At 36.2% G+C, this 20351-nt stretch overlaps 1 protein-coding gene across 1 annotated transcript in view; it reads left to right on the top strand.

Moving 5' to 3' along the window:
• The window catches only part of LOC126780671 (sodium channel protein Nach-like), a 54814-nt gene extending 35396 nt beyond the window's left edge, over positions 1-19418 (top strand). Inside the window, exons 7-11 of the mRNA XM_050505301.1 lie at positions 7448-7559; positions 8535-8588; positions 13104-13266; positions 14033-14139; positions 19141-19418. Of these exons, the coding sequence (XP_050361258.1) occupies positions 7448-7559; positions 8535-8588; positions 13104-13266; positions 14033-14139; positions 19141-19418 (714 nt within the window). The remainder of the gene's footprint in view (positions 1-7447; positions 7560-8534; positions 8589-13103; positions 13267-14032; positions 14140-19140) is intronic.
• Positions 19419-20351: the final 933 nt, after the last annotated feature.

Raw genomic sequence — 20351 nt, 5'->3', positions numbered from 1 at the left:
AGGCTGTGATCCGAAGAGCCAAGAGGAGCCTGAACCACAACCTGACATTCCACCGGGTGAGAAGTCAGCAGAAGGTCCAGTAGAGAAGGTGCTTGCCCATCAATGTCTGGGATCCTGGTGGGCTGATCAACCAGTTGGGTCAAGTCATGTGTGAGCAAAAGCATGAGCAGTTCTTCCAGCATGGTCAGTTTTGAGGGATTTCAACCATGATTCATGGTGAGCATTAAAATTCCCCAAAAACACCAATTCCGCTTTAGGAAACTGCTCTTGCGCAGCATCGGCCACCCGACTAAGATAGTCAAATAATCGGCTTGTCTCCAAGTCACCATTGTGGGATCTGTAGAGGCACACGTAGATTCGGCTCTGACGAACCAGGTCCACACGTACCACCAACATGGAGAAGGAGGGGTCCTCCAAGCAGCCCAATCGGTGACAACAAACATCCGCCCTGACGAACAAGCATACTCCGGCTTTCGCTTTGAAAGATTCTTCAAGCATGTAGCCGGGATAGTTAAGGTAGCTGGTGTCGGCAGGGCGGAGTATTTGCGTCTCCGTGAGAAACAACATTGCTGGCCGTGCTGTCTCGAGATGGTGGTGGACAGCGTCGAGGTTAGCGTGGAGTCTTAGGATGTTAGAGAACTCGACCTCAAACAGCGTGGGTATGGTGGGGGTGTGCACCGCTGAACGACCGTTATTTCTTAGTTTCGCTACCATTTGGAAAAATAAGGAAAAGAGACATGAAGCGAGCGACGTATTGCCACGATGGGAATGGGCAAAGTATGGAGGCGTGTTTCCCCAAATGGTTGCCAAAAGGGAAAATATACTGATTCGCCGGACGGAAGGGCCCCCGAACCTCCCCCGGAAGTGGCCGCCGGGACCCCACCTTCTGGTCACCAACCGGCACGACGGTCCACCCCGAGATTATGCGTGGCCTGGTAGGGCAGCCTCGCGAGCTGGTTAGGCACGCTCGGGCCCCTGTACTATGCCACGGGCGGCCAGCGGAACAGCCGTTTCTTCAGGTCTCCCTGTCCGGCAGGTCAATACAGTTTCCCCCGGCATTGGTTCAACAGCCGTCTCCACTGGACCAACACCCATCGCGGCAATACTCGCTTAAGCACTGGCTGTACGCTGGCTGACCTCGAAACGCGGCTGCAAGCCACTTCACGAGTTTTTCACCATGCGTACGGTGGTAACAAGCCAGGCGGATGTTAGCATCCTACCACCAGATGAGCAGATGGTCGCTCAGATATCCCTTAGTCGCCTCTTACGACACCCATGGGAATGAGAGGGGCAGTGAAATGTATTCTTTCTCCGTCACTGCACGGATAAAATACTGTACACAGATTATGTAGACTTTTTGGTTGGGTCTGTTTTAACTTATCGCCTTATCTCCCACGATACAAGAAAACGTTATAAGTTAATAGATTTGTCTTGTCTTGCTTTAGCTGACGAATATTTGTTACAGTTATGCCAATATTAGCCAAATAAGTGCCGAAACAATAGTTTATACCGACATTTTTTCTAGGACTATCTTTATTGGTTGAATAAAATAAAATATACATAATATTATCAATCACGTAGAAATTATATTATAGCTCATTTTTATATCATACATTTATGGTGATATCATTTCAGTTCTCAGTACGTGTGTACACTGTACGTGTTAGTGAGAGCGACCTTGTTTTTTTTTGTGTTTTGCTGTCATAAAAATTGTGGAGCCGATTCCTATCCGATCGGATTGCCATTTCATCCAATTATGAGAGCGTGATAATAGAGGGTGCATCTGTGTAACTGGCCAGTCGCTGTTAAGAACAGTCACCATGATGATACACATCTTAGATGCATATAATTGCGCCACATCGCTATCCTAAAAAGGAAATTTTTTGAAATAAACTTATTTTATTGAATTAAAACAGCTTAAGAATAAAATGAAATAAATTACATTATATATGTAATAACATCACCATGTAGACATCTTTAAATGATATATTTAATTTATTGTTGTGACGTAAATACGTAGATTTAAAATATAATGATAAAAATCTTCGACATTCCTTAAATAAAGATCGATGTTGATTCTACGCTGAGTAATTGAATCTATTTTGATATTATCTTTTAAATTTCGTTTATTTATATAACATTTTATTGGCTTTAGGTTTAGTCCCCTCAACAAACCACTGTTTGTTTTACTGCGTTCCTCATGAGTGTCGAGTCTCATACGACTCCTTGGTCTCTAACAGACCCGACTTCTGCCAGAGCCACTCGCGAATCGCGCATCCATAATCAGATACCGACTTATACCGGACTACGGCTACGAAATAGCTACTGGTACAGTCCGACCATCCGAACTAAGATTCCACGCCATCAATCAATTCTTCCTCCTAGGTATTACTTGAGGTTCACATCACATGTAGGCCAACACTATAGCCAAAGTTATCTGTTCTGTCAACATATTCTTAAATCGAGCCGTCAAGGTTGTTGAAAGTCGCGCTGTGTATGTCGCTGTATTCATTTTCCTTAGGTTTACTGTTCTGCATGTTAATAAGTGTAGCAGCAGGGATTTGATAGATCAAACCGTAAGGGGTTACAAAAAGATCTTTATACTGGGACCATGGCATGACAGCAAAAGAAACTTGCGACAGTCCATTGGCTAGATGCATTTCCTTTAAGGCTAAATAGAGACTACGCGAGAATAAGTGAATATCCTCGCTGGTCTCGCTCTGACAGGCACAAATCTATAGTGGTACATCGTATGCGTGCATCTGTATCAGTCTTGGCGGGATCAAAATCCAGTTAATCTTGCGGATACTGAAAAGGAGACTTTACTCTAACTGGGCTTGGGCTTTAACAAGCTATTACATTTACTTTTAACATATATTGTGAATTGTAACATTTTAGCAGTACAGAAATCACAAATCAGAAATCACAAAGCAGTACACAAATCAGTCTAATCTTTTTCGCAATTTAATTTAATTTAGTTCAAAGTAATGTAAATTTAATAAAACAATGAAGTACTAAGTTATTGCGTTTTAAACCCAACGGCGCTATTATAAACATCGAGTCGAAATGGTGGGAAAATATCGCAAAGACCATCCACCTATCAAGCTAGGCACGCGGCGTAGTTCGAATGAACAAACTAAAAAAAACCGGACAAAACCAAATTAAATCAGTTGAACAAGCATCGGTATGCTTTTTCTTTTTTGATTACATACGACCGGTGTTTCGGGTTCCCGGGACACAGAGAACCCAACTAGTCCCGGCGGCTCTTACGGCGGGGGGAGAGAAGGTGCCCATAGCGCCGACGCCTCCTCCCCGGTCTTCTTCTCCGGATCGGATCAGCGGAGGCACTAAGAGTTCGCTATCAAAGTGAAGTTAGTACTGGTAAAATTTTGAAATTAGCTGCCGTTGCCGGTTGAATATTTTAGTAGACTGGACATTTTTATACAATAAATATTTATTAAAGATCTCATAAGATCAAATTATATTTTTTCAAATAATTGTATCTAATTCATTTCATCAAATTTAATACAAATATCGAAGATCTATTTTCGATAAAAACATTATATATATTTAAATAATTAAAAAAAAATGTACTTTAATGTTTTACTTATAATGGCGTTATTATGACTACCTTATTTATCATCACACAAAGAATTTCGTACGCCCCTTTTTTAATTTAGCTTAGGTATAATTATGATAAGTTATGATTTATTCAGCAATTATTATTTAAAAATAATAAAGCAAAATGAATAAATTTTCTTTATTATAGTATTAGAAAACATAAAAGAATAATATTTACTCTATAAGAAAAATCACGAAATGTACTCTAATTTCTTTTTTGATTAATGCTATTTCAGTTTATTGACACAAAAACTGGATAATTAATTATAATTCCCCAAATAATAAATAATTGCCCCAAAAGGCACTAAATTATTCCAAAATAATTTAGTGCCTTTTGGGGTTTTTGTAAAACCCTTTTGTTTTGTTTTTACAACGATAAAAGTTTTTAGCGCTTACTAAATTTTATTTTCGTGAAAATTTTTCCTAATAATCTGTAAAATTAAAAAGGTGAAACAACTTGTCTGCCAAAGCACTGCCGACTGCGTGCGTTATGTTATAGCTCAATGTTATAGTGATATGAAGTAGTATTAGATTTAAGTAATGGAATGAATGAATGTCGCAAAATATATGTATGTATACTCTGGGATACACACATATATACTGGATATATGTGTACGATAGATAGATAGATACGGGATTTCGACAGAACGGATCTGCAGTTCGGTAAAAATGTTCGGATTTATTTGCGTATTAAATTTTATATATCTATATTATAATGAATACATATATACAATTTTAACAAATGAATCATTATCACATCAATTTGAATGTAATAATTAAACGATTATCAAGAAACAATGACGCATCATATAATGCAGCGAGATATAGTCTTTATTAAGATATAGTTATCGGATAACAGTCGATTTAATTATATAAATATTTTAATAAATAATATGTAATATAAAATAATCCGTATCTACATTCACTACTGTTAGTCCAAAAATCGCAATAGCGGTATCACATTAATCTTATAATATTTACATCTTTCCTAGTCCTGTTTATGTGATAAATAATGTGAAACATAAATTTATTTCTTACTAATTAAGAAATAAATTGAAAACGTAATGCTTACATCCGACGTGTTGCTCTAAATATTTGAAATGTTTCTTTTCATATTATCTCACATAAAGCTGACATAATTATTTTTTCAGCCTTTTGCCGTTGCTGGACGAAAACCTCCCCCATAGAACGCCAACCATCCCGATCTTGGACAGTTCGCGTCCATCCCGAACCTGCTACCTTTTTTAAATCGATTAATTTTAATCTTTTTTAAATTGACAAGATGGACCGACGATTTTTGGTTTACTTTATATGTATATAAAATAATGATTTATTAGTCTGTTAGTGATTATTTAACTTATATACGGCTCACCAATGGCTTGGATTGGCTAGACCAATTGGGGGTCATATTCGCACCGTGTATCTGCTTATCGACCTTATGAGCAAATGCTAAGACCTAAAATGTGGCGTTGTTCCTAAGTTAATAATAAATGTTGCCCAATCGATACAATTATATGTCATTCTTTATAGACTATCTATGTGAAAAAATCTAACATTTCCTTTGATAATGATCGTTGCACGTCTCCTCTATGACGGCAATACCTCTTAAACCACTGACACTAAGAAATATACTTGGAAATAAGGATTACGTCGCCCTTAATAAAAAAATAAGCTAACGGTCTCGTGCGCCAGACCCATAAGCTTTATCATTCACTCTAATAGGTGCTTCAATAATATCCAGTTGTGCTATATAAGATCGCCTTAAATGTCATGCATTGCTACAAATTATGTTTTAACTTATGCCATTATTGGATTAGATTAGATAATGCATTTTGTTTCAGAAGAATGCAATTACACGTCAACGTTTGTTCAATCAATCAATAAATACAAAGGACAGTTTTTAAAATAGGTATTAATTCGATAAGATTGTCTTTGAACGGTCAATTTATCAAATGGTATTTTATTTTTTTCTTTATTCAATGAAGTCCTCACAATTCTTACAGTCAGAAGTTTGAAAGATAAATGAATAAAATGATTAGTAATCTGAATCTGATCTGCAAACAAATATTTTACTTATAAAAGTTTGCTTAACGGCTGTTCAAATGAACATTGGTTTCGCTCTTTCTGACACTATTGATATTACATTCGAAAGAAGAAGTTTCACACATTATTGTTTAACTAATTACCCGTTAAACAACTTTTATAAGTAAAGCTAATATTATTCGAAATGTTATGTACTACATATCTAATATAAGTAAGTAACAGCCTGTAAATGTCCCACTGCTGGGCTAAGGCCTCCTCTTCCTATTTGAGGAGAAGGTTTGGAGCTTATTCCACCACGCTGCTCCAATGCGGGTTGGTGGAATACACATGTGGCAGAATTTCGATGAAATTAGACACATGTAGGTTTCCTCACGATGTTTTCCTTCACTGAAAAGCACGAGATGAATTATGAACAGAAATTAAGCACATGAATATTCAGAGGTGCTTGCCCGGGTTCGAACCCACGTTCATCGGTTAAGAATCACGCGTTCGTACCACTGGGCCATCTCGACTTCTAATCTAATATAAAGACATGAAATTAACAATTCACTTCGTATCTGTGAAATGTATCGTGATGTGTATCCTTTAAATGTGACGCATATAATTTCCGATAATCCACGACCGTATTCTGCGGTAAATTTCGTAGTTTTTTTAATGGTTAGGGATGGTATTTGTATTGAATTTTGAGTTGCAGTTGGGTCAGTAAGTATATAGACTGACTGAAGGCGGTCTATTTACATTATGACTTTATTATACCTATTTTTTTTATAAAAGTAGCATATAATAAAATAGGATAAGATTTCATATTCCACTAATGATTGTCAAACACGAAGAATTGTCAAGTGTTACTAGGTGGGTTACTAGGTGGTTAATGCAAGGCCGTCTGGGTGGGTACCCACTCATCAGATATTATTTTACCTCCAAACGTCTATACTTCGTATTGTTGCGTTCCGGTTTGAAGGGTGAGTAAGCCAGTGTAACTACAGGCACAAGGGACATAACATCCTAGTTTCCATGGTCGTTGGTGCATTAGCGATGTAAGGAATGGTAAATATTTCTTATATGATGGTGACCACTTACTTTTTGGCCTTAACATAAAAAACCTTACGAATATCGTATCGTAGCTACCAGAGCTCTAAGAATATTAATATAGTTTGATACTTTTTTATGTGTACGACTATTGGCTAACATTTCAGTACATGATTTTTCTCATGTTTATATCGATATCGGTTAATGTTCAGACTGGACGAATCGAATCGATTCAGTTCAGTCAATTGAAGTCTTATGTCGCTCTGTTTTTGAGTTGTAGCGCTTCATATGTGTAATAATGAAGGTTACTAAATGATTTGCTCACGTCTGCATTTGAAGAGGAATGTCAAAATCATACGAGAAACAAAGAATGTCCTTTCGGCAGATATTCAGGGTTATGCATTCTCGCTGGACGTAGTTTTATAAAACCTCTACTAAGTCTAAGTCTAAGTCTAAGTAATCTAGTCATTTGCTCATGGTTCTTGGTACGTCCACTAGATTCTTCATTACTAGGAAACGAAAAAAAAAATGGCTAAAATATTGCTCAATGAGAGTTGTATTAACTAAAAAAACGGAATATTTGAACTATTTTTTAAAATCGCTTCTATACACTGTTTATCTGAGGAAGTGATCTGCACTATATTCACTTTACCGGGTTCGAAGCCGCAATCTTCTAGCTAGCTAAAGAAGCTTCTAGAAGCTATTTGTAACATTATATTTATTAATTTAATTTAAAAAACACGTTTGATTTCAGGTACACCTAGCGAACTTCCATCATTATTCGTTTCACAATTGTATGGCGCTGCGTAAGGTACAAATATTGATGAATACATGTAATTGTGTTCCCTTCTTCTTCCCGCAAAAAGGTAAATATATTTTACATCTTCACTAGATGTATAAAATTCGGATTTAATTTAAAAATATAACGCCTTACTTATAAACCTTGCTTAGCGGCTGTTTACTTTAGTCGATTTCGCTCTTTCTGTCATTATTGATTTGAAATTCGAAAGAAGAAGACACGCGATTGTGTAACTAATCACTTGCTAAGGAACGTTTATAAGTGTGGCCGTAAATGAACAAAAAAGAAAAGAAAATACAATAAAAAGTTTGTAAATATATAGTAGTAGTAAGTAGTGACAGCCTGTTAATGTCCTACTGCTGGGCTAAGGCCTCCTCTCTCTTTTTGATGAGAATGCTTAGAGCTTATTCCACCACGCTGCTCCAATGCGAGTTGGAAGAATACACATGTGACATAATTTAAATAAAATTAGACACATGCAGGTTTCCTCACGATGTTTTCCTTCACCGTCAAGCACGAATTATAATCACAAATTAAGCACATGAAAATTCAGTGATGCTTGTCCGGGTTTGAACCCACGATCATCGGATTCACGCGTTCTAACCACTAAGCCATCTTGGCTTCTTGTTATGTTTATGTTTCTCTCAAAACTTAATACATTACAGTTTTTTTATTGTTATTTGAATGCACTTGTGGAGCATTCAAATATTTTGTTTTTATTTACACTTTGTATCGTAATGAAACAACAAAAAATAAATAGATAATTTTAGTACAAAAAAAAACTATTTCAATATATTGTAATAATAAAGGTTATTTGGAACACATTCTTTAACTTTGAATAAATACATTTGGAGTTTCTTTATGGAGACGACGTGTCTGCCAAACCAGCTCCTTATAATAACCAATCCCTATTAATGTGTCGAATTAATGCCTGCAAAAAGATGTCACTATATCCTTTATATAACCGTATTATTATTGATAGGTTCCCATAGTGTTTAAGATATGTATATAAAAGAGTTTTTCATTAGTAATTTTGTTACAGATTACGGAAGAATTTGTAATTTTCATGACATCGAGTGCCTGGAAAAAATAATAAGTAGGTATTCATTAAAAAAATCAAAACTTATGTTTATTTGATTGTAGTAAAATATTAAAGTCGAATTTCAGTGCATCGTTTTCATAATATGTAACGTTTTTGTGGTAAAGGAGAACAGGCATCAAGCGAGATTCATATATGGATGCAATACTACGGCTGAGATCCTGCGACCGATTGCTTATAGAAATCATAAGAAATAAAATATTAATAATGACCATTTCGAACCTTTTTTGTATTCGATTTTTTATTATTTCTTATCCTAGAGCCTAACTTATTATTATATTCCGAACGGGTTATAACTTTACAATAAACAGATTATATCAATGTTTATAAATTTTGAATGGAGTTTAATAAGTTTAACTGTGTGTGTTTAATATATTAATAACTAGATTTTGCCCCCGGTTTTACCCGCCTGTTAGGTGAAGGTATTGCATTGTTGTCAGGTATTAGGTGATAAAAGTAGTAGTCAAGCTTGCTTCATACTAAATTTCATCAAAATCGGTTCAGTGGTATACCTGTGAAGGCACAACAGACAGACAGTTACTTTCGAAATTGTAATATTGTAACACATATTATAAAATAAAGAAGGAACTATTAAGTTCCTTGATATTTTATCTGCAGAATACACTCGAACTTTTCACAAACTTGGATTTTTCATCAGCGTACAAACCGTACGACCAAAAGATTTGCAAGCCAAAGAACAAACAAATTTTTCTGGTGGTAGGATGTTAAACATCCGCCTGGCTTGTTACCACCGTACGCATGGTGAAAAACTCGTGAAGTGGCTTGCAGCCGCGTTTCGAGGTCGGCAAGCGTACAGCCAGAGCCCGAGCGAGTATTGCCGCGATGGGTGTTGTTCCAATGGAGACGGCTGTTGAACCGATGCCGGGGGAAACTGTATTGACCTGCCGGACAGGGAGACCCGAAGAAACGGCTGTTCCGCTGGCCGCCCGTGGCATATTACAGGGGCCCGAGCGTGCCTAACCAGCTTGTGAGGCTGCCCCACCAGGCCACGCATAATCTCGGGTTGGACCGTCGTGCCGGTTGGTGACCGGTAGGTGGGGTCCCGGCGGCCACTTCCGGGGGGGTTCGGTGGCCCTTCCGTCCGGCGGGTCAGTGTATTTTTCCTTTTGGCAACCACTTGGGGAAGCACGCCTCCACACTTTGCCCATCCCTATCGTGGCAATACATCGCTCGCTTCACGTTTATATTTCCCAAATGGTGAAACAATATAGAAATAACGGTCGTACAGCGGTGCACACCCCCATCATACCCTCGCTGTTTGAGGTCGAGTTCTCTAACATCCGTGGACTCCACACTAAGCTCAACGCTGTCCACCACCATCTCGAGACAGCACGGCCAGCAATGTTGTTCCTCACGGAGGCACAAATACTCCGTCCTGCCGATACCAGCTACCTTAATTATCCCGGCTACACGCTTGAAGAATCCTTCAAAGCGAAAGCCGGAGTATGCTTGTTCGTCAGGACGGATGTTTGCTGTCACCGACTGCGCTGCTTGGAGGACCCCTCCTTCTCCATGTTGGTGGTACGTGTGGACCTGGTTCGTCAAAGCCGAGTCTACGTGTGCCTCTACAGATCCCACAATGGTGACTTGGAGACAAGCCGATTATTTGACTATCTTAGTCGGGTGGCAGATGCTGCGCAAGAGCAATTTCCTAACGCGGAATTGGTGTTTTTGGGGGATTTTAATGTTTACCACGAATCATGGTTGAAATCCCTCAAAACTGACCATGCTGGAAGGACTGCTCATGCTTTTGCTCTCAGACATGACTTGACCTAACTGATTGATCAGCCCACCAGGATCCCAGACATTGATGGGCAAGCACCTTCTCTACTGGACCTTCTGCTGACTTCTCACCCGGTGGAATATCAGGTTGTGGTTCAGGCTCCTCTTGGCTCTTCGGGTCACAGCCTTATATCTACCAGAGTGCCACAGGCCAAGCTGCCGCCACTAGCGGTATGCAAACGTCGCGTTTGGCACTATAAGTCGGCGGATTGGGACGGTATGCGCGATTTCTATGCGTCAGTCCCTTGGAAGGAACGTTGCTTGACCCGACAGCTAGTGCCGCTGCTGTTGCTGACGAGATCATGTTGGGAATGGAAACATTCCTAGCTCAGATCTCGTCAGTAGGAGTACGCGTAAGCGTTGGTTCACTCGTGAATGTGCCGATGCTGTATTATCTAAGCAGGCGGCATATCGCAAGTGAATCAACGGCTGCATTAGCGGGGCATCTAACATTGACTCACTGAAAGCAAACTATAATAAAAATTCCAAGTCCTGTAGAAAGGCATACACGAGAGCGGATGCACAGCGCATTGTACAGATTGGTCATGACCTTATTTCGCATCCTAGGGGCTCCCGTAGCTTCTGGCATCTGACCAAGTCTGTGCAAAACAATTTCTGCCAGCCTTCGCTGCCACCGCTCAGAAATCCGGACGGATCGCTAGCTTACAGTCCGCAGGAGAAAGCCGATCTCCTGGCTAAACTCTTTGCTGACAACTCCGTGATCGATGATGGTAGTGCGCTGCCACCAACAATACCTTCATGTGGCCACACGATGCCTGACATCAAAATCACTACTGGTGGTAGGGCTTTGTGCAAGCCCGTCTGGGTAGGTACCACCCACTCATCAGATATTCTACCGCAAAACAGCAATACTTGATATTATTGTGTTCCGGTTTGAAGGGTGAGTGAGCCAGTGTAATTACAGGCACAAGGGACATAAAATCTTAGTTCCCAAGGTTGGTGGCGCATTGGCTATAAGCGATGGTTGACATTTCTTACAATGCCAATGTCTAAGGGCGTTTGGTGACCACTTACCATCAGGTGGCCCATAAAAAAAAAAAAAAAAAAAAAAAAAAAAAAAAAAAAAAAAAAAAAAAAAAAAAAAAAAAAAAAAAAAAAAAAAACAGGCAACGTGATGTGCGTGCGGAGCTGCAATCACTTGATATACGGAAAGCTAGCGGTCCCGATGGAATACCAGCCATAGTGCTGAAGAAGTGCGCGGCGGAGCTCTTTCCTGTGTTAACGCGCCTGTTCTAACTTTCTCTCGCTTCGGGATGTATGCCGGAGGCTTGGAGAAGAGCTAATGTGCAAGTGGTTCCCAAAAAAGGGGATCGGTCTGACCCGGCAAATTATCGACCAATAGCTATCACCTCACATCATATCACCTCAGTACTATGTAAGGTGATGGAACGGATTCTAAGCAACCAACTGATCCATTACCTAGAAAATCACTGTCTAATTAATGATCGTCAGTACGGGTTTCGACTAAAACGGTCCACAGGTGATCTTCTAGCGTACGTAACACACCTCTGGGGTGAAGCTACAAGCATGGAGAATCGTTGGCTGTCAGCCTCGATAACTCCAAGCCTTCGACAGGGTCTGGCACAGAAGTCTTCTCTCCAAGCTACCGGCATATGGTCTACCTGCTCAGCTATGCACCTGGACTGCCAGCTTCCTACACAGGTGTAGCCTTCGTGTTTTAGTAGATGGTTGCGCTTCACAATTCTATGTAGTGAATGCTGGGGTTCAAAACATAGGTACGGTCTTGCGTGGAATATTGCTCGCACCTTTGGGATGGCTCCGCTAAGTACCTACTCGAGGAATTGGACCGGTTGCAGCGACGTGCCGTACGCATTATTGGCGACGTAAAGGTCACAAACACCCTTGAACCTTTACAATTGCGTCGTGAGATAGCAGCACTGAGCGCTTTTTATCGACTGTATCACGGCGAGTGCTCTGAGGAATTATTCTCTCTAATTCCTGCTTCCCCTTCCTTCTTAAGTCCACGCGAGCTGGTTCTCGATGTCACCGCCTAACTGTGACATCAACTCCATCGCGAACAAAGAAATTTGGCAACTCCTTTCTTTGTCGCACTTCCAAAAAATGGAATTCCTTACCAGCTCACGTGTTCCCCTCCTCTTACAACCCGGATTCCTTCAAACGAGGCGTGAAGAGGCATCTTGCGGGCCGGCAAGGCAAAGGCGGCTAGTGCAGAACGTTTTTCCCGTCTGTACTGGCCGTCGTCGCGTTTGGACTCTACTACCACTTACCATCAGGTGGAGTAGAGTCATTTGCCCTCCCGGCGAAAAAAATAAATAAATAAATAAATAATTTTCACCCCTACTGACTGAAGGATAAGTCGTACAACTTTTTCTGTATTTTATGTTTGTGGTATAAAAATATGTAATAATAATAAATTAATTAATTATTACTTTACAATAACTTCAATTTTTTATGTGATGTTAAGGATCGTTTTGTAAAAATTATATACATATATATTTTTAAATGAAATTCATGGGTCTTTCAAGATGTTATAATGTTAAAGACGTAAAATCTATTAAAGGTGTTTTTCCATGATCGACTTTCCTTATTCGGTCTGTTCTTTATCTATATTTTAATAATTACTTAGGACTATAAAATATAAGTTTATTATGATAGAGTAACTATTGCCATGTGCATTAAAATTCTTGAATGTTTTTTTAGTAACAGGTCCAAGTTGGCTTAACGAAGAAACTGATAATGATAGTTTAAAGGATAACCGCTTCAATAATTTGGTTAAATGTATGCCAGAGTGTGAACACTACGATTATCCATTGGAAGTGGCTTTGGGAAAGCTATCTAAAAAGATTCCGTTGAGCGCGACGTCATTGTTGTAAGACCATTTATGTTTAAATATTAATATACCTAATCGTCCAGGCTTCACACGGGTTGGTAAGAAGTAAAATGTATTTTGCATAGGATTTGCATAAAATCCGTTCTTAGTAAGCGACTACGTCGGGGAAGGGGTGACTGACAAATTTCAAGTCAATCGGGTGGATAGGTTAAGAGATCTTGTGATATGTGGTATTTCGTTTATATATATATATATATATATACATGCATGTATAAATAGGGACCGTCCTTGGCATCCCACTACGTTTTATTTTTTGCGAAAATAAATTGACGGATTTATATGTCCCATACTTTATTGTATATAGTTATGGGAAAGTTTTAGCTTATAAGTTATCATTATAATATACAATGGATTTTAATATTGCATCAAATGTATTTATATAAATATAATTATTAAGTATACAAAATTATTTTACATTACACGTGTAACTATTTTAATTTTTTTGTGAGTAATTTTTAAATGTAGCACATAACGTCTTATGTATTATATATTGAATATCTTTGAAAACTATTTAACCTTAACCGATTCACGGAAGTTTATTAAACCATATGTGACAATATAAAGTACATAAATGCCTAAGGTTCTAATGTACCTTACTGTCAAACGGGCCAGTCATCATAATATAAAATTCAAAACAATAATATTTTTTTCTTAGAAAGAAGATTTTATTTGCATTGTTATCGCTACTACAACAGTATTGCATATCGATTGACAATATAATTAATTATAATAATATATCTTTTAGCGACAACATTTTTCTAGAGAATCGTTCGGTTGTAAATGTCTTCTTCAACGATTTGGTTGCTACGCGCTACCGTCGAGATGTTTACTTGAACTGGCAGAACATACTAGGTAATTACATGTTTTATACATAATATCAGTCTAACTAATAAATTGATTTAGTTGCTAACCTATCTATAATCTAATCACAACCCTAGCGGTGTTGTATATATATATATAACAATATTTTATTTTTTTAAGTTTATAAAAATATTTTTTATAAACTTTTTATTTACGATCGACGATTTTCTATCCCTCTTCCTCTGTATATGAAGCTACTTACTGTATATGAGCTACTTCGATCCTGAAATTATAAACTGAAATAATATGGAGTTCTTTATTAATCGAATTAGTATTTGTTTGCTTGGTTACGGAAACACAAAGTGTTCTTATATACCAGTATATATTACCAGTATATAATATGGATGGTGGTCTACTTGCTTGAAATCAAACACCGCCTGACTGATTAAAATGATACTCGTAATTTACACATATTATGTTTTTTAACGGTGAATATTTTTATGATCTTCGCTCTTTTATAAGATAGCGATGCAGTACTTTATCTACTGTACCGCTCGAACGATCGCCATGACATATTACAATATATATATATGATATGTATTATGATTACATTGACGCAATAAACGTATTTCTCTTGAGATTAACTATTTCTGAGTATTAATCTGATCATTCTGTTAAATTTATCTAAAAATCTATTTCATATCACGATCGATAAAATCGGATATTTAAGGTTTTTTTTTTCGCTAGAATTGAAACGTTTCTCAAGTGTTCAATTGACGCTCATTATATGATCCGATAAAAATAATTCCGTAAACTGTCATGACAAAATATTTTTATATTTATTGCTTTAACTTCCGTATTGATATGAATTTAACATTCAATAAAATTCTTCATGTGCCAACGCTTGGCAGTTAGATTATTTTTAATACCATATATTTTATTTATTTACGCCCTTACTTATAAATGTTGCCTAGGCTTAGGTAAACAATGATTTCGCTCTTTTTGTCATTATTGATTAGTCATTTGAAAGAAGACATCATTATTTAACTAATTACTCGCTTGTTGTGTTTGTAAGTTATTGTTTTTAATATCTCTTGTATATGTGTGAGCGTCCACCTATTTTAATGTAATAGAATAGACTAGTAATAGTATCATAATTTTTTACAAAAAATTATTACATTTGAAATATATTCATTTCCCGTCATTAATTACACTATTAATGCCCCACTATTTGGCAAAGGCTTCTGCATGATAAGAAGGCTTAGAGCTGATTCGACAGTGCTGCTTTGGTCTACAGTTAAACACGAGATGTATTGTAAGCATAAATTAATCGCATGAAAAATCAGCAGTCCTTGCACGGGCTTGAACTCACGATCTTTCTAAGATTTACTTTAATTTTTTATTTTTAAAGCATACGAGCAAAGTCCGTTTTTAAGGAATTACTAATATTAATAATTGCTCCTCTAATTAAGCGCCCAGCTCTTGTTAAGAGTGAGGATGGCACATGCCCGAGGCGTTGGAGTCGCGGCCCACAAACCATTGACGCTTGAACTTTCTACTTCCTGTGCCATCTCTTCAATACATTTGAAAATTACACTTTATTCGTTTGTGAAATCTACAAGGCTTGTTATCATTAATTGTTAAACTTAATCGGAAGTTCAAATAGACAAGACAATGTATTTGAAAAACAGCGACATATTTCAGCAGATGCTAGTGTTGAAAAAAACATGGGGCAAAAACTTGCAGGCCCACATACACATATCTATCTATCGCATGATATTTACTTTGAAACGGCTATTCTGTAAGAACTTGAAACTCCTCAATTAATTATTACATCAGAATGGTTTCTATTTTTTTGAAACAGGTAAGCGGTCTTGTAATGGAGCACCTGATGGTAAGTGGACATCACCGCTCATAGACATTAGCAATGTAAGAAATATTTTACATTCCATAAATCCTCAATGCTCCACCAACTTTTAAAACTAAGACGTCCCTTGTGCCTTTTTTTTATATCGTTGCAAAAACGCATTTACGCGTTTCCCTCACATGAAGCGGAGATACTCTCATTAAGCCGCTGCTCCGCAGCCTCCTTCTTCGATATAACACTCTCGCAGAAAGAGACCATCGCCATCCAGCACGCCTGTAGTTACACTGACTCATTCACCCGTTTAACCGAAACATGACAATATTAAATATTGAATAATCACCCTTCCAACTGGAAGATGACAAAAGTATAGTATTCTGGTTTTGAGGGAGAATATCGAGTAAAAGCGTGGGACGAATAACGGTCGGACTTGCAAGACGAAATATTGTTTGGTGGTTGAATAGGAATGGGTGGTACTTACCCAGAGAGGTTGCACAAAGCCTTACCACCGTGCGATATGCGGCTATATAACACTTATAGCATAAAGGAAACACGTATCAAAGCAGCAAAGCATTGTAGGTTTTGAACATTTCATGAGTGAGATTCAAACATTTCTAAAAGATTATCAGTATAGAAATTGTAGACGAATACGACCTTGGAAATTACGTTAAGCGATCTGCGTTTGTTGTTATCATAAGTGTAACTACACTAGCTGTTGTCAGCAATTTCCTATTATTTTAATTTGTTGAAGGCGAGCTAAGTTGGAGGCCAATGTCACTAATTAGAAAATAAAAAATCGTTTACAAGGTGTCATATTCGGCGTGTTAAATTGTTCGAATATAATATTCAGTAAACAAATTCAGAAAATATACTTTTTGTAACCGAAATAGAATGGTGTTTATCAATTCCAAAAATGTCTAATATTTCAATCGCTGGCTTAAATTGTTATTTTTTAATAATGCCTCTGTATAGAGATATAAAAATAATATTAGATTTTGCAATATATGCGTTCATTCAATTCAATTGATTATGTATTTGTCGGGTAATGTGTTAAACTCTTTAACCAGTAGATCATTGCAACTAACCAAATATAGCTAGGAAAAAGACAATTTTAAATCAAGAGCTGATTTCATTATTTTATTCCACGATAGCAATATTTATAATCACAATTTTTTAATGTAATATTCTATTATTATAACACAAATTTTTATTATGCTAAAATAAACTAACTAACAATAACTAAGCGTAAAAATAATATTAACATAAATAATATAAATAATAATATATATAATAATAATAATATTAATATTATATAAATTATATATTTGCATTATATTATATACATTATATCATATTTATATTTGCATTATACAAAGTATAGTTTTGTTTGTGTTGAAAGAAATAAATATAATCGAAAAAAAAAACTTAAAAAATCGAAGCCGTTGAATTATGTTTACTTTTAATATTTTGACTTAATTTACAAATGTTATAATGTATAAAGTCACAAGGATATCTTTAGAAAACAATCACCAATTCGGTGTATACAAATTTTGGTGAACTGGGTAACCATGGCAGTGAGCACTGCACCATTCAACCAAATGAATTACTTCACACGGTTCATTACATGACACGAGTCCATGAACACCATTAAAACTAAAGTACGAGAACAAATTCGAAATTCACCGCGGAAAACGATCCTGAAATATCAGAAAAAGCTTTTATTTTTTAAATTATTATAAAATTTATACAATACTCATCAAAATAGCGTAACACCGTAAGTTGGCTTTCAATATTTTACAAGTGTAAGGCTTAAGAAGTAAGGTCTGATATTACAATATCAGTGCAGACATAAGCCACAGTACAAAGACTAAATATGTTTCCTTTACATATATTAATATTTGCTGTTAAATGTTTATCTCCTATCAGCCTCTTTTGGTCGTTATAGTACAAAATATGTTTTTTTTTTTATAATTAACCGACCTATTTCCAGACGCTTTCGCAGTTGAAATTCGATCGCTAGACATCTTTAAGGCGTAATAAATTGGAAAATTAGTGAATAATTTTTTTCGTAGTAAAATATAATTTTTAAAACGATAAATCTTGAATTATTCATACATATTGTATTTTTATTTATTTTATCATTTATATTGTATAGTTATTATGAATAATATATATTTTTTAGTTAACATCAACGTTATATTAAAAATTACAATTTTTGCTGAAAATATAATATTGATAAAAACAGTAATATAGTAATGATAATATAATAATAGCTTTAATAATAAATACTTTTATTATTAAAGTATTAAACCAAATTATGGATAATAGAATAAAAAGTTTTCTTCTTCTCTCCCTGACCAAATTTCGACCACACTAGCCAATTATATCAATAGCGATAATTCTGGGCTAAGCTAGACTAGTGTAGATAATTAGCTTAGGAGAAATTAAAGTGCATAAATTAATGCGTAACCACAGATGCATTTTCTATACCGATCTTTCTGATCCGTAATCGGACACAACTGGATAGAGATTAGGCGCAGTGTATATACGGCTTAACGTGCTTTCTCAAACACGTGGGCAACATTGCCAACTTCTTAGTTACGGGCTGAGTTTGAGAAACTTGTCAGAAACTCCTAACAACTTTTACAGGATCAGCAATTATCAAATGTTCTTAGGTCTTTGTGCAAGCTTGTTTGAGAGTGAGCCGAGCGTGAAGTTTGGCTGTAGAAGATTGTTGATTGTTTTTGTGTTCATTTATTTTGTCAGACAGGTAGACTGGCGCCCTGGTAATTAGTTATCACCTTTGCTGACAGACATAGACACTGAAGAAGTGTAATCACAACTATTGCTTACACGTTTACTGCCCCAACCCAAGGATTTAAGGGATCTATGTTTTGTCCCGTATGTCTTGACTCTCTCACACTATGACTCTCTCACCTTGCCAACTGGAAGGTGAGAAAAGTGTAGTAAAAGTATAGCTCTTATTCGTTATTCTCCCTCAAAACCTGCGTTTTGATATGAATAAGAGCGTGGGACGAAGGCGGCCTTGCAATAATCTAATAGCAAGAAATAGTTTTTGTTTAAGGATATCCAACATGTTTTTTTTATAATACTTCTTCTTTTTTTTTCTTGTATTTTGGTGTGCAATATATAAGTATATTTGTATTGTATATAAATTATTTTTTCAGCGGCTTTCGGAGGTCTCCTTAGCCTCATGCTGGGCTTTACACTCATTTCAGGATTTGATTTTATATTATTTTTCTCATTCAAAGTAATATACGATTCCATATCAAGATTCTTTATCGACGAAGAGATTTATGATTCACCATTAAATGGACCTAAAGGTTTTATTTTAAATATTAATGAACACAAGAAAGACAACTGGGTGAAGAAGGCGAAGAAAACTAAGTTACACAAAGAAATGGAAAAGAAAAATAAACTCGAACTATACATAAATCGATACTAGCTCAGACTACTTCTGAGGAAACAATAAGTGAAGGTATTATTTTATTAGTTTCATTTAGTTTCATTTAGTTTCATTTTAATGAATCAAAAATTAAATATTATATAGCTCCTCCATCCTTCATATAATGTTTGTTAAATAAAAATAATTTAATCACATTTCTGCTTTATCTATGCTAAAATATAATAAGTCCTTGTATGTACTTATATGTATTGTTGTATAATTTATAAAATTGATAATTTTAAAGCAATTTCATCGAATGAAAAATAAATAAAGTAGCGCTACATATATAGTTATACACACTATCAAACCGTTCTTGATAATTATACATATATCTGACAACAGATCATTATATAAATACCATATCAATCATTATATAAATAATGTTCTTTCCTTTTATTTATAAAATGAGCGACCACCTGGTGGTAAGTGGTCTCCGGGCGGTGGATGACATGCGCTGTAAGAAATATTAAACGTTCAACACATCGCAAATGCGACTACCAACCTTGGGAGCTCAGTTATTATGTCCCATACTTTCTAATCAAAGTGTTATTCTATATTTTATAATATCATAAAACTAAACATGATTATTACTAACAAATACAACAAATTTGTATGGTTGAACATATCATTTCACAATCATAAGATTTACTGATCAATCGTCCATTAAATACAAATTTATGGTGGATGAAACCACGGGATCCGTTTAGTGTTTTAATATTAGTTGTTATAAGTCTGTTGTGTATGCTACTGTATAAGAGTGAAATAAAAATAAATATGATTTCTAAACGTATTTCCTTTAAAGTTTTCCTTTGTTTTCTTTTGTCGAAGAAAATGTTTTGTTGTGATATTTCAAATAGAAGTTTATAAAGCACTGAAAACCATTTGTTCAATTAAAATATGTTTTATAGTGCTTAACATAATAAATGCACTTAT

The sequence above is a fragment of the Nymphalis io genome, chromosome Z, assembly GCF_905147045.1.
Source record: "Nymphalis io chromosome Z, ilAglIoxx1.1, whole genome shotgun sequence".
Lineage (NCBI taxonomy): Eukaryota > Metazoa > Arthropoda > Insecta > Lepidoptera > Nymphalidae > Nymphalis > Nymphalis io.
The sequence above is the reverse complement of the archived record's forward strand: the minus strand, read 5'-3'. Positions and strand labels throughout refer to the sequence as shown.